Here is a 14,385-nt window from a genome sequence, read left to right as displayed (position 1 = left end):
CAACCCATGAGCATTACCCTTCTGATTCTCTCCCCATCTATCAGTGGGGGAGTGAGCGAGTGACTGTGTGGGGCTGAGCTGCCGGCTAAACCACGACACTACTACGAAGAAATTTAACTCTATCCCAGCTGAAACCATGACACTCATCCACGAGGTGGGTCACCTGGTCATAGAAGGAGATCAGGTTGGTCAGGCAGGACCTGCCTTTCATGGGCCCATGCTGGCTGTGCCTGATCCCCTGGATGTCCTGCACTTGCCTAGTGAGCTCAGTCAAGCTGTATCACTCCATAATTTTCCCTGATACCGAGGTCAGGCTGACAGGCCTGTAGTTCCCTGGATCCTCTCTTCCGGCCCTTCCTGTAGATGGGAGTCACATTGGCAAGCCTCCAGTCATGTGGGACCTCCCCTTTTAAGCAGGACTGCTGATAAATGAGGGTGGGTGAGCACTGGAGTAGGTTACTCAGAGATGTTGTGGAGTCTCCCTCCTTGGAAACTTTGAAAAGCCATCTTGTCATGTTCATGGGTAAACAGCTCTGGGTGGCCCAGCTTGAGCAGGGGGATTGGACCAGATGACCTCCAGCGGTCCTTTCCAACCTCAACCTTTCTGTGAGTCTGACATTCTGTGATGACAAGTTCAGTGACCACTTTACTGGAGTTCATGGTTGCGGGCTTGTATACAAAATATTCAGAGGTTAGAATTATTTTAAAACAAAACAAAAAACCCCAAAACAGCCTCTATATTTTTTCATAAGATATGACATTTGGGCTTGGGCATGTCATCAGCTGGGTATGGGAACAGGAAGTGTTGCTGTAGATTATGGTGAGGAGGTGATCTTTGGGAGGAACTGAATACTGCTTTTAACCTATACTCCATCCTTTATTTGGTAATTTGAAAATTATTGATGCTATTTTCTTTTTTAACACTTGTTAGTATCGTTAAAGGATATTATGAGTGCAGCTGCCTTCTCCAGCACAGGACTCCCTCTTGCTTGTCTGCTGGAGCCCAGTCCGGTGAATCCAGGGTTTCTGCCCAGGCTGAGGGATGAGGCTACTGCTTTCCCGTTTTGCAACTTCAACCAGTAGATAGGACAGACTGCACTGATCAGACACAGAGCTCAGCTAGACAAGCATATTGACCAGCCCTGGTTTTAACTTTCTTTCTAACCCCTCTTTGTTTCTCCCTGCTCTCTGTTTGCTCAACATGTCCCTTCATGGATTTGCATAGTTCTATTGATTCCCTTATCCCTCCCAGTCTGGTGTCTGGGATCTCCCCTGGTTTATAATCTTAGTTGTGAAGTCCAGGTTGTTCTTCCTGGAAGTGGTGCCTGTAGTTTCTTGATAGCCCGCTAATTAGTGTGAGTGGCAAGGTCTGTTTCTTTTCACTCTCCGTGTTTGGTTTGTCAGGTCTGTGTCTCTGTATATTATGTTTCTGGCTTCCCCCTTTTCCTTAGTTTCCCAGCTGACAAGGTCCCTGATTAGATAACCTGGAATAAACATTCTCACACTCCACATATCCTTAACAGTTAGAATGAGGGAATAGGTTTGGTTCTGGTCACTGCATCCCTTATTATTTGTTGGTCAGGTTTGTGTCCCTGTATATTCTTGTTTATGGCTTCCTCCTTTTCTTATTATACCTTTTTTGCATTGAAAAGGTCCTTGACCAGATACACTTAAAGGAGCAGACACTCTCCTTCTACATACCATTACAAATATCACTTGTTTCTTTGGTTTTTTTAAAAATATGTAATCCTTGAGTCTTGTTTAGATCTCTCTAACTATTTTGATAGTATTTTGTTTCTTCAGGTTATTACTTAAGTGTTTTCCCCTAGAATGTTTTTAATTGTTACTAAACTTTAATTCTAGTCTCTCTTTCTCTTAGGTGGATGAAATTCCAGATGGAGCAGTAAAACCTCCTATGAATAAAATGCCTATATTCTTTTTTGGCACTCACGAGACGTAAGTCCTTTAGATTAAAGGGCAGGACATCTTAACAGTAGCTTAACAGTTTGCATCGTGTGTTTGAAAATTATGTGATTCAGTGGCAGACTATATTTTCTTAATCTCTAGTGGCAAGATAGGCAGCTTGCTTTCCACAGTTGCTGTGAAATGGTGTGGTTATAGTCTATCCTCTGCAACGTGCACTTTTTCCTGCCCAGTAAAAAAGTAAGAACCTGCCCAAAGTGGTATGATTGACATATCTTTCTTTCTTTTGTAAGGGATTTTAATTATAGTCCCATGTATCCTCAAAACTGTGTTTTAAAGGAAAATGAAATAAAGCTGAAAACTATGGAATAAGTAGCATTTGAGTCCTTTGAGGGGGAGACGGGGAAGTTTTGAGAAAAAGTGAAGAGGTGCATTTGATGCCTAAGATCTCACCCCAGTTAGTTTCATGCCTGCTATTATATGAAGTATAGATCCTGAACCCTATACATCAGGGTGATATCTGTCCTGTTTAGGTTTCCTTGACCTTTTCTCCTTCTTGTGTATGGGGATTTAACTGCAAAAACCCAGTAAGCTACATGACCTTAGCAAGGTAGCTAATTTCTAGTGTTTCTCCAAGTCTGAACAGCGTGTGCAGAGACTTGCAACTGTGGAAAAATGCTTCCTTTCAGAGCAAAGGAAAGAAAAGAAGCAATGCTTTCCCTTTCATCTGTCTGTCTTTCTTCCCCCATTCCCCCTTTTGCTCTGGTTAAGTAGGCTTTGCAAGTATGTGGATGCTCTCTAACAACCTTCTGCAGAGAGATGGACGATAGCCACTGTGAAAGATTAGATTGTTTTACACAACTGGAGTAGGAAATGCTTAAGCTTCCTAGATGACTTGCAACTTCTCTTTATCTTATCTAAATGAATAAGGAGTAAGTCTCAAATACTTCATTACAGAAATGATGAAAAAAATGGGGAAATGAAACTTAGGGGGTTTTTGTTTGAACTTTGCCATGAACTATCTCATATAAACAGTAGCAGCATCTTCAATTCAAGCAATTGGGTCTTAGATTTATACTTTGTGAGACAGAGCTGGATATAGGCACATGGGTGAAAATGAGAATGTTGGTCACTGAGGTTTTCTGTTTTGCTATTAACAGCAGTTGGACTGCTACTGTGAAATCCTAACTCTAGAGGACGTGGTACTACAGCAGAAACTTTATGTGCCTTAATGTTCTGCAGTACAAAGTAGAATATTGGTGTTTAGTACTTTATTATCTTGTTTTCCCAGGTCTGGCTTAGAAAAAAATGTAGTGTTGCGTTAATGGTAGGAGTCTGAGGAGTGGCTAGGGAGACACCCTACCGTTGAGTCATGAGGTTCAGACAGGACACCCTTGCTTTCTAAACTCCTTCTCTGAGAGGAGTCTAGGTGCGGCTAAGCCCAGTCTTAGTCTCAGACTTGGTCAATGGTTTATTTTCTAAGGATTATAGAAGCAACCACTCATCAGAGTGTTTGTTGTTAGTAACTAATTTGGCAGATGCCCAAGCAGGTCGCGTTCACTGAGAATGATCACGGCTAGATTAACAAATAGTGCAATTTATTAAAGCAACAGATACACAGGTTCTTTAGATTACCGGTGATAAGATTGCTGGTTACAACACACACATAAATACCAAAGATATGAGTACACTGCTAGGCTACAAGTGTGCAAAACAAATATGAAGTGACTCTAATATGAAGCAAAGCAACTCTAATACATTAAGGGATTTAAAGTGACTCTATAGAGGTTTCCAGTCTTACCCAAAGGAGTCCCAGTGGGGGGAAAGAGAGGCTCAGCCCATCGACTGGTCCCAGAAGTCAGAGTGGTACGCGATGGTATCTTCCCCAACACCCTCTTTCTCTTCACACATTTTATACTATTTTTTATCTTTCAGATGGAGCTTGAGTGACTCTAGTCATACATACCTTTATTATGATTGGTGTAAAATTTCCTTGCTTTACTTTTAAAAGCGTAGGCTAGAAGAAATTCAAAGCGCATGCCCAGTGAGGGGTGGTCGAACCTTAGAGGCAGGTAACTTTTGGGATGGAGCTGTGTTTTGGTATTGTAATGATGTTATAATGAACAAAGTTCACCAAAAGGACAGCATTTTGTCAAAAGTATGACAGACTGTTGGCCCAGGGTGGTAAATATGCAGCGTACCAGCTCCGTGGTACCTTGAGTTCCCATTTATCACAGAGCCTGGCCGTGATGCCTCCACACCACTCCACCCTCCAGACAACTCCTCTTAGAGTCAGTACGCCAAGTTCTCCTGGCATTGCTGACATCTAAGGTTACTAGGGAACTTCCATGGAACGGATTCCTCACATATCAGCTGCACTCCACCTTGAAAGCTTCTCCAATGCTCTACCTTTCCTAAAAACATAAGTTTAATTTCTAGGTCACCTCCAGCGATTATTCCACATGTAGATACTGCAGTTTGTGGGAAAAGGTGCCAGTCTAATAGCCATAGTTGTGCAAATCGCACTACGGATAATAATGTATGGGTTTTAGGGGAAGGATTTTTTGCCTGCCTTAGGGGAGGCCAGTTTCTGTAGATAAAACCAAAGATAAAAAGAAGCAGTTTTAAGCCGCAGATACTGAGAGTATATTAATTTTTTTCACATTTCTTTTTATGAATAGCTAATCAATTTAAAAACAGAATATACAAAAATTGTTTGTTTCCAACTTTGTGCCACTTCATTTCAAAACACTTAAGCAAAGGTTTTAGGCCTTTTTAAGTATCTATCATTTTCTTGATAAGATGCTTTTCATTCAGATATATAAGATACTTAAAGACAGAAATGTTGAGCATTTAATGTAATGAAGTTATATATTTCTTTTTGTTAGTTTACCATGTCTTTCAGAATAAACTATATAGCATTCTTACAAAGATCTAGGCAATCATCCTATCCCAACTTTGTCTTGTAATCCCAGACGTGTTGGTTTTAATTTAATAATTTTGAAAAATTTTTCTTTGGCTTGAAGCCATATCTTCTTATACTCGTACTCATTATCTTGCATTATGTTTCTAGGATTTAAGGAATTTTTATTTCTTCACATTTTAGCTTGGTTTGCTAAGGAAGCAATGGCTCTTTTTGTATGTCAGTCAGCTGCTCAATTTTTAATCATTGTTTGACAGTGGTGGGTGGCTCTGTCAACTGTGATCTTAACAAGACATCTTAACATTTAAGACATTAAGACATAGCATTGACTGTTTCTTGCCTGAACACTCAACATCTAGGAGAGAGCAGTGAGTGTAGTAGTACTAATGGAAAACTGTGTTTGTTGAAAGCAAAAGTTTAGAAGACTAAAGAAGCTTCAGTAGCAGCACTTTGCTGATTACAGAATATAACTTCAGATGCTTCATGAATGAATTTTTTTTTTTTAGTAATATCTGGTACTGAAGTTAATTTGAAGAGTAGCAATTTAAAAATGTGATGTTTCTGGTAACTAATGTTTTAATCTCTTGAAGGGCATTCTTGGGACCAAAGGATATATTCCCTTATTATGAAAATAAAGAAAAATATGGCAAACCAAATAAAAGAAAAGGCTTTAATGAAGGATTGTGGGAAATTGACAACAATCCCAAAGTGAAATTCTCTCATCAGCGGGTAAGTGATTCAGAGTCTGAATACTTTAATATGTTTTCTCATATTGTTGTAAAAAAGCAATGATGGCTTAGCTGCTATAGGGGAATAATTTATTGATCTATATCACCAAGTTGCAAGTTGGACTGATGTTGCTATTGTTATTTACAACTTACCTCAGTTTTTCAGCAAAATGAGAAAATTGCTCTTCTCTATAATTGGGAATGCCATTTTATTATAGTAAAGTTAAGGAGGGATCATGGTAATAGTTTCAGGACACAAGGATAAAGTTACGTGGTGGGTTAACCTTGGCTGGCCACCAGATGCCCACTGAGCTGCTCTGTCACTCCCCCTCCTCAGCAGGACAGGGGAAGAAAATAAGATGAAAAAAAGCTCGTGGGTCAAGATGAAGACATAGAGGTCACTCACCAATTACTGTCATGGGCAAAACAAGCTCGACTTGGGGAAGATCAATTTAATTTATTGCTAATTAAAAATAGGGTAGGATAGTGAGAAGCAAAGACAAAACTACAAAACTAAAAACACCTTCCTCCCACCCCTCCCGTCTTCCCAGGCTCAACTTCACTGATAAATCTTATACCTCCTCCCCCGACAAGTGGCACTAGGGGATGGGGAATAGGGGTTACGGTCAGTTCATAATGCTTTGTCTCTGCCACTCCTTCCTCCTCACAATGTTCTGCTCCTGCATAGAGTCCCTCCCACAGGATACAGTCATTCACAAACTGCTCCAGTACGGGTCCTTTCCATGGTATATACCTTCAGGAACAGACTGCTCCAGCGTAAGTCCCCCATGGGCCACATCTCCTGCCAGAAGTCTGCTCCAGCGTGGGCTCTCCATGGGCTGCAGCTTCCTTCAGGGCATATCTACCTGCTCTGTTTTGGGGTCCTCCACAGGCTGCTGTGTGGATATCTGCTCTCATGTGGTCTTCCATGGGCTTACAGGGGGAAAATCTGCTTCACCATGGTCTTCTCCATGGGCTTGCAGGAGAATACCTGCTCTGGTGCCTGGAGCACCTCCTCCCCCTCCTTCTTCCCTGACCTTGGTGTCTGCATAGTTGTTTCTCTCACATTTTTCTTAATCCTCTCTCTCACAGCTGATGCGCAGCATTTTTTACCCTTTCCTAAATATGTTCTTACCGAGGTGACACCAACCAACATTGCTGATTGGCTCAGCATTGGCCAGTGGAGGTTCTGTTTTGGAGCCAGAGGGAACTGGCTCTGTCTGACATAGGGGCAGCTCCTGACCTGTTCATACAGAAGCCACCTCTGCAGCCCCGCCCCCTGGTATCAAAACCTTGCCGCATAAACTCAATACAAGCAATTACAAATTGAATACTTTTAAAAATAAACTGGCACAGTGCATATCAAGTTCTAAACATCTCATTTTTTTAAATGTGTCTGCATAGTACCTTTGACTTTATGGATATTTTATTCTTATTTTTTATTTTTGGTTCCCCCAATATTCCTGTAGTTCCAGCAATTTTAAACAGTTAGGGAAGCATTTAGGGAAAGTGTGACATTGTCTTGTTCTAGTAATATGGCTTTATCTCACTAACCTATTTGGGGAAATCCAGTGGTGTCCCTTGTTTTCAAGGGGAGACGATACAGCATGAGGTACAAGCACAGTGATCAGTTGACCTAGTGTCAGTTTTTGAGATTCCTCAATCAAAGCTACAGTTGCTGCTACGGCCCTCAAGCAGGCAGGCCAGCCTTTACTAACCTCATCCAATCGATTGGAAAAGTATCCCACTAGTCTTTTCCAGCCTCCCCAGTTTTTGTGTCAGCACTCCCAACACCACTTTGTTGTCTTTCATGTACATATAATTGAAAGGGTTTTCTCAGATTTGGAAGACCTAAGGCAGGGGCTTCCATTAATTTTCTCTTAATTTCATCAAAACTTTTATGGCATTCTGTTGTCCATTCTAGAATCCCTTCAGTTCCTTTTGTGGCAGTATATAATGGCTTGGCAATTAGTCTGAAATTAGGGATCCATAGCTGACACCACCCAGCCATACCTAAAAATTCCCTTAATTGTTTCTTTGAGGTTGGTACAGAAATTCTGCAAATGGCCTCCTTTCTGTCAGCATTTAAATCTCTCTGTCCTTTTGTGACTTTACATCACATATATTGGACCCTTTCTTTTCCTATCTGGGCCTTCCTTTTATAAACTCAATAACCTGCTGAGCCCAGAAAACTGAGCAAGCTAATTGTGGCTTCCAAACACCCTTCATAGGTAACTGAACCAATCAATAAGTCATCTACATACTGTAACAGTGTTAGGGTATTATGCTTGTTGTGCCATTGCTCTAATTCCTTCACCAATGCATTACCAAACAATGTGAGGCTATTTTTGAACCCTTGGGGAAAGACAGTCCAACAGACCTGCATCTTCAATCCTGTAGTCAGGATTTCCCATTCAAAGGCAAAAATGGTCTGACTCTGTTCATCCACAGGTACGCAAAAGAAAGGATCTTTCAAGTCCAACACTGTAAAGTAAATGTTCCTGTCAGGAACTGAGGCAAGGAGAGTATAGGGATTTGGGACCACAGGGTGTACATCTATAGTTCTCACGTTAATTTCTCATAAATCTTGTACTAACCTATATTCCTGAGAGTGAGGCTTCTTTATGGGCAAAATAGGAGTATGTGCTGGATTTGTCTGAGAAGGGGTTAATTCTTCTCACTGTGGGGGTCAGCTACCTTTCCAGCTTCCTGCGCTCTGCAGCGTGGGGGGAGGCTGGGAGGGGCAGGGCCATGGTGGGGGCGGCTGACCCCGACTGGCCAATGGCAGGTTCATTCCATACCATGTGACACCATGACCAGTATATTGAGGGGGGGCTGTTTACGCCTCGGCAGCGGCGTGCCGTCGGGTCGGCGGGTGGTGAGCGGCTGTGGTGCGTGCGGTTTGTTTTGGCGGTTCGTTCTCCCTCTCCCCTCCCTTCCCCCCCTCCCCCGGGGCTTTGCGCCTCTCATTGTTCTCCTTTACATTGCATTTCTGTTGTTGTTTCTTTTAATTTTAATTATTAAACTGTTCTTATCCCAACCCATGAGCGTGACCCTTCTGATTCTCTCCCCCATCTACCGGTGGGGGAGTGAGCGAGCGACTGTGTGGGGCTGAGCTGCCGGCTAAACCACGACAGTCTTTTTGGCGCCCAACGTGGGGCTCAAGGGTTGGAGATAATAACAGCTGCTGGTCACAGCCCCATGTTGTCCTTTTTGCAGTTGGTGTTAAAGGTCGGTGTTGGTTTGTTGAGTCTGCTGTGTTCTGCTGTGATTAGTAACGTTTTGCCTACAAGATTTGTTATACAAACACTCGTTTTCAGCTTTATCTGGTATTTGGGGTTTTTGCTGAAACTGTTACTGTACTTTGGATACCACCTTGCTGAGGTGATCAGCAATTATACCTCCTCCTCTGAGAGATTTTATATGGAGGAAATACAGAATGGTATCTTTGCAACTTTGTTCTATGATGTCTGTGCCTTTGTTAAAACAACTTTTTTGTATCTTGAACATCCTTGGGTGGTTAAGGTGCACTTATTGTTAGTTTTTGGGCACGTTGTTTTGGTTTTGACTAAGCAACTTCAGAATATCACCCAGAAATCTGCCCCGAGGCTTGATAGTTACGAGTGGCAGGGCATTTGGGATAGCATGGGCAAATACCTAGGGCAGTGGGCACCCCCAGTGTTTTGGCGTTTCACCCCTGCACAAGCGCAGAATCCTGAAAAACTAGTAGAACATTTGGAGAAAGAATGTTGTTATGCTGTGAACTCCAGAGAGACACAGATAACTGCAATGTGCTGGGGCATGGCCCATGCATACTGAGCCCTGCTCCACAGTATTCAGTGCCCCCAGGGGGAAGAGAAGGTCTCTGGATTTAAATGCAAAGTGACTGGCACTGTAGACAATCCAGCCCTGAGGACAGGCACTGCAGCCACTCAAACCCCCACAACAAGTACTGGAGATGGCTCAGAAAATAAACCCGTACCAGTATCAGTTGCCCCCATACACAAGACGAAATATTGGAAGCGGATGTCAACTCGTTTAGAACGGGATGATGAAGAAGCAGGGCCATAACGGGGAGAGGAGGAAGAAGTCATAAATGAAATAGAGACCACCTGATCCCTGTCCTTGAGTGAGTTGCAAGATATGCAAAAAGATTTCAGCCATCGTTTAGGTGAGCACATTGTCACCTGGCTGCTCTCATGCTGGGATAATGGGGCCAGTAGCCTGGAACTAGAGGAAAAAGAAGCCAAAAAACTGGGATCCCTTTCTGGGGAAGGGGGCGTTGACAAAGCAATTGGGAAAAAACCACAAGCCCTCAGCCTCTGGAGGTGACTCCTGTCTGGAGTGAAGGAAAGGTATCCCTTTAAAGAAGATGTTACATATCGCCCAGGAAAATAGACAACTATGGAGAAAGGCATCCAGTATCTAAGGGAATTAGCTGTGCTTGAGGTGATTTATGGTGACCTGGATGATAAACGGTCATCCAAAGATCCAGATGAAGCCGAGTGCACACGACCCATGTGGCGGAAGTGTGCACGGAGTGCACCATCTTCGTATGCAAACTCATTGGAAGTAATGTCCTGGAAAGATGACGAGACACCAACGGTGGCTGAGTTGATTGATAGACTCCGGGATTATGAAACAAATATCTCTTCCTCGCTCGTCTCTGCTGTGGAGAAACTATCCCAAGAGGTCCAGCAACTCAAAGAAGATCTGTCCTACTCCCCACCTCGACAGAGCAGTGCCTCAGCTGTTAGGAATAAGCGTCCTTTGGCTCAAAGGAGGGGATACACACCACGGGCCACCCTATGATTCTACCTGCGTGACCATGGAGAGGACATGATGAGGTGGGATGGCAAGCCTACCTCGAACCTACAGGCACGAGTACATGAACTGCAAGGAAGAACAGTCACTCAGGGAGGCTCTTCCAGGAAAGCTGCTGCTCCAGTTTCCAGTGAGCAAGTCCCCAGACAGAGGAGTAGAAGTGCTGATTTTATTTCTAAGTGTAATAGAGGGACTCCTGATTCACATTTACAGGAAGTGAGTTGTGACTGCCATGATCAGGACTAGAAGGGGCCCTGCCTCCAGCCAGGTGGAGGAAAGGGATAACCGGGCTTACTGGACTGTGTGGATCCGATGGCCTGGCACGGCCGACCCACAGGAGTATAAAGCTTTAGTGGACACTGGTGCACAGTGCACCTTAATACCATCAAAGTATATAGGGGCAGAACCCATCAGCATTGCTGGAGTGACAGGGGGATCCCAAGAGCTAACTGTATTGGAGGCCGAAGTGAGCCTAACCGGGAATGAGTGGCAGAAGCACCCCATTGTGACTGGCCCAGAGGCTCCGTGCATCCTTGGCATAGACTACCTCAGGAGAGGGTATTTCAAGGACCCAAAAGGCTACAAGTGGGCTTTTGGTGTAGCTGCCTTGGAGACGGAGGAAACTAAACAGCTGTCTACCTTGCCCGGTCTCTCGAAGGACCCTTCTGTGGTGGGGTTGCTGAAGGTCGAAGAACAACAGGTGCCAATCACCTCCAGAACAGTGCACTGGCGGCAATATCGCAACAACCGAGACTCTCTGATCCCCATCCATGAACTCATTCACCAACTGAGGAGCCAAGGAGTCATCACTAAGACCCACTCACCCTTTAACAGTTCCATATGGCCAGTGCGGAAGTCTAATGGAGAGTGGAGACTAACAGTAGACTATCATGGCCTGAATGAAGTCACTCGGCCGTTGAGTGCTGCTGTGCCAGACACGCTAGAACTTCAATACGAACTGGAGTCCAAGGCAGCCAAGTGGTATGCCACGACTGATATTGCTAATGAATTCTTCTCAATCCCTCTGGCAGCAGAGTGCAGGCCACAGTTTGCTTTCACATGGAGGGGCATCCAGTACACCTGGAATCGACTGCCCCAGGGGTGGAAACACAGTCCTACCATTTACCATGTACTGATTCAGACTGTACTGGAACAGGGAGAAGCTCCAGAACACCTTCAATACATTGATGACATCATCGTGTGGGGCAACACAGCGGAAGAAGTTTTTGATAAAGGGGAGAAAATAGTCCAAATCCTTCTGAAAGATGGTTTTGCCATAAAACAAAGGAAGGTGAAGGGACCTGCACAAGAGATCCAGTTCTTAAGAATCAAATGGCAAGATGGTCGTCGTCAGATTCCAATGGATGTGATCAACAAAATAGCAGCCATATCTCGAGCAACTAGCAAAAAGGAAATACAAGCTTTCTTGGGCATTGTGGGTTTTTGGAGAATGCATATTCCAAATTACAGTCTGATCGTGAGCCCTCTCTATCAGGTGACCTGGAAGAAGAATGATTTCAAATGGGGCTCTGAGCAATGACAAATCTTTGAACAGATTAAACGAGAAATAGTCCATGCAGTAGCCCTTGGGCCAGTCCGGGCAGGACAAGATGTAAAAAATGTGCTCTACACTGCAGCCGGGGAGAATGGCCCTACATGGAGACTCTGGCAGAAAGCACCTGGGGAGACCCGGGGTCGACCCCTAGGATTTTAGAGTCGGGGATACAGAGGGTCTGAAGCCCACTATACTCCAACTGAAAAAGAGACATTGGCAGCATACGAAGGGGTTCGAGCTGCTTCAGAAGTGGTTGGTACTGAAGCATAGCTGCTCCTGGCACCCTGACTGCTGGTGCTGGGCTGGATGTTCAAAGGAAACGTCCCCTCTACACACCATACAAATGATGCTACATGGAGCAAATGGGTTGCACTGATCACCCAGCGGGCTCGAGTAGGAAACCCCAGTCGCCCAGGAATCTTGGAAGTGATTATGGACTGGCCAGAAGGCAACGATTTTGGATTATCACCAGAGGAGGAGGTGACACGTGCTGAAGAAGCCCCACTGTACAACAAACTGCCAGAAAATGAGAAGCAATATGCCCTGTTCACTGATGGGTCCTGTCACCTTGTGGGAAAGCACGTGAGGTGGAAGGCTGCTGTATGGAGTTTTATACGACAAGTCACAGAAACTGCTGAAGGAGAAGGTGAATCGAGCCAGTTTGCAGAGGTAAAGGCCATCCAGCTGTCCTTAGACATTGCTGAACGGGAAAAGTGGCCAGTGCTCTATCTTTATTCTGACTCCTGGATGGTGGCAAACACCATGTGGGGCTGGCTGCAGCAGTGGAAGCAGAGCAACTGGCAGCGCAGAGGCAAACCCATCTGGGCTGTCACATTGTGGCAAGATATTGCTGCCCAGGTAGAGAACCTGGTTGTAAAGGTACGGCATGTGGATGCTCACGTCCCCAAGAGTCAGGCCACTGAAGAACATCGGAACAACCAGCAGGTAGATCAGGCTGCCAGGATTGAAGTGGCTGAGGTGGATCTGGTCTGGCAACATAATGGTGAACTATTTCTAGCTCGGTGGGCCCATGACACCTCAGGCCATCAAGGGAGAGATGCAACATACAGGTGTGCTCGTGATCGAGGGGTGGGCTTGACCATGGTCGCTATTGCACAGGCTATCCTTGAATGTGAAACATGCGCTGCAATCAAGCAAGCGAAGCGGGTAAAGCCTCTGTGGTATGGGGGACGATGGCTGAAATATAAATATGGGGAGGCCTGGCAAATTGACTATATCACACTCCCACAAACCCGTCAAGGCAAGCACCATGTGCTTACAATGGTAGAAACAACGACCGGCTGGCTGGAAACATATCCTGTCCCCCACGCCACTGCCGGGAACACTATCCTGGGTCTCGAAAAACAAGTCCTGTGGCGACATGGCACCCCAGAGAGAATTGAGTCAGACAACGGGACTCATTTCTGAAATAACCTCATAGACACCTAGGCCAAAGAGCATGGTATTGAGTGGGTGTATCACATCCCCTATCATGCACCAGCCTCTGGGGAAATTGAACGGTACAGTAGACTGTTGAAGACTACACTGAGAGCAATGGGGGGTGGAACATTCAAGCACTGGGATACACATTTAACAAAACCCACGTGGTTAGTCAACACGAGGGGATCTGCCAATCGAGCTGGCCCTGCCCAGTCAGAACATGTAGTGCATGTAAAAAGTATGCTGGGGAAAACAGTCTGGGTTCTTCCTGCCTCAGGCAAAAACAAACTCATTTGTGGGATTGCTTTTGCTTGAGGACCTGGGTGCACTTGGTGGGTGATGCGGGAGGATGGAGAAGTCCAATGTGTGCCTCTAGGGGATTTGATTTTGGGTGAAAACAGTCAATGAACTGAATGGCACAATGCGTACTGCTATATAATATTTTGTGTCAACTCTGTGTTGTATCAATGATATCAGAGTACAAGCCTCCCAAACCATAGAAAATAAACTGTGAAACAAGCAAAGTACAGCAGTGATGGAATGGTGACTGACTTGGTATGCAGCAACCCAATGCCATACACACCATCTGTCCTGCCCTGAAAGACTGATACGACAGATGCAGCCCAGAGTCACGGACTGGGTGAACTCAATGGACATTTTAGTGGACATTTTACAGGGAAGGTCCATAGACTAAGGGAATGATGTCTGTGTATTATATTAAAGGATGGGAAGGGGAGGGGTGGTGGTTGGTAAGGTTGTATTGGATGGTATGGGACCTGGGCATGGTGTAAATGGTATGGAATAAGGGGTGGAGAATGTGCTGGTTTTGGCTGAGAAGGGGTTAATTCTCCTCACCGTGGGGGGGTCGGCTACCTTTCCAGCTTCCTGCGCTCTGCCATGTTGGCGGGAGGCTGGGAGGGGCAGGGCCATGGCGGGGGCGGCTGACCCCGACTGGCCAATGGGATGTTCACTCCATACCATGTGACACCATG

At 44.9% G+C, this 14,385-nt stretch overlaps 1 protein-coding gene across 5 annotated transcripts in view; it reads left to right on the top strand.

Annotated features, from left to right (window-relative positions):
- Window positions 1-14,385, top strand: part of LOC142049490 (lens epithelium-derived growth factor-like) — a 106,758-nt gene that overhangs the window by 31,051 nt on the left and 61,322 nt on the right. For 4 of the 5 annotated variants that reach the window (XM_075077254.1, XM_075077252.1, XM_075077251.1 and 1 more), the window contains 2 exons: window positions 1,880-1,956; window positions 5,437-5,575. The exons of the other annotated variant lie outside the window; for it this stretch is intronic. In XM_075077254.1, coding sequence (XP_074933355.1) covers window positions 1,916-1,956; window positions 5,437-5,575 — 180 coding nt within the window. In that variant the 5' untranslated portion in view covers window positions 1,880-1,915. The remainder of the gene's footprint in view (window positions 1-1,879; window positions 1,957-5,436; window positions 5,576-14,385) is intronic. 5 annotated transcript variants of the gene reach the window in all.

The sequence above is a fragment of the Phalacrocorax aristotelis genome, chromosome W, assembly GCF_949628215.1.
Source record: "Phalacrocorax aristotelis chromosome W, bGulAri2.1, whole genome shotgun sequence".
Classification (NCBI taxonomy): Eukaryota; Metazoa; Chordata; class Aves; order Suliformes; family Phalacrocoracidae; genus Phalacrocorax; species Phalacrocorax aristotelis.
This window is presented reverse-complemented; position numbering and strand designations above follow the sequence as displayed.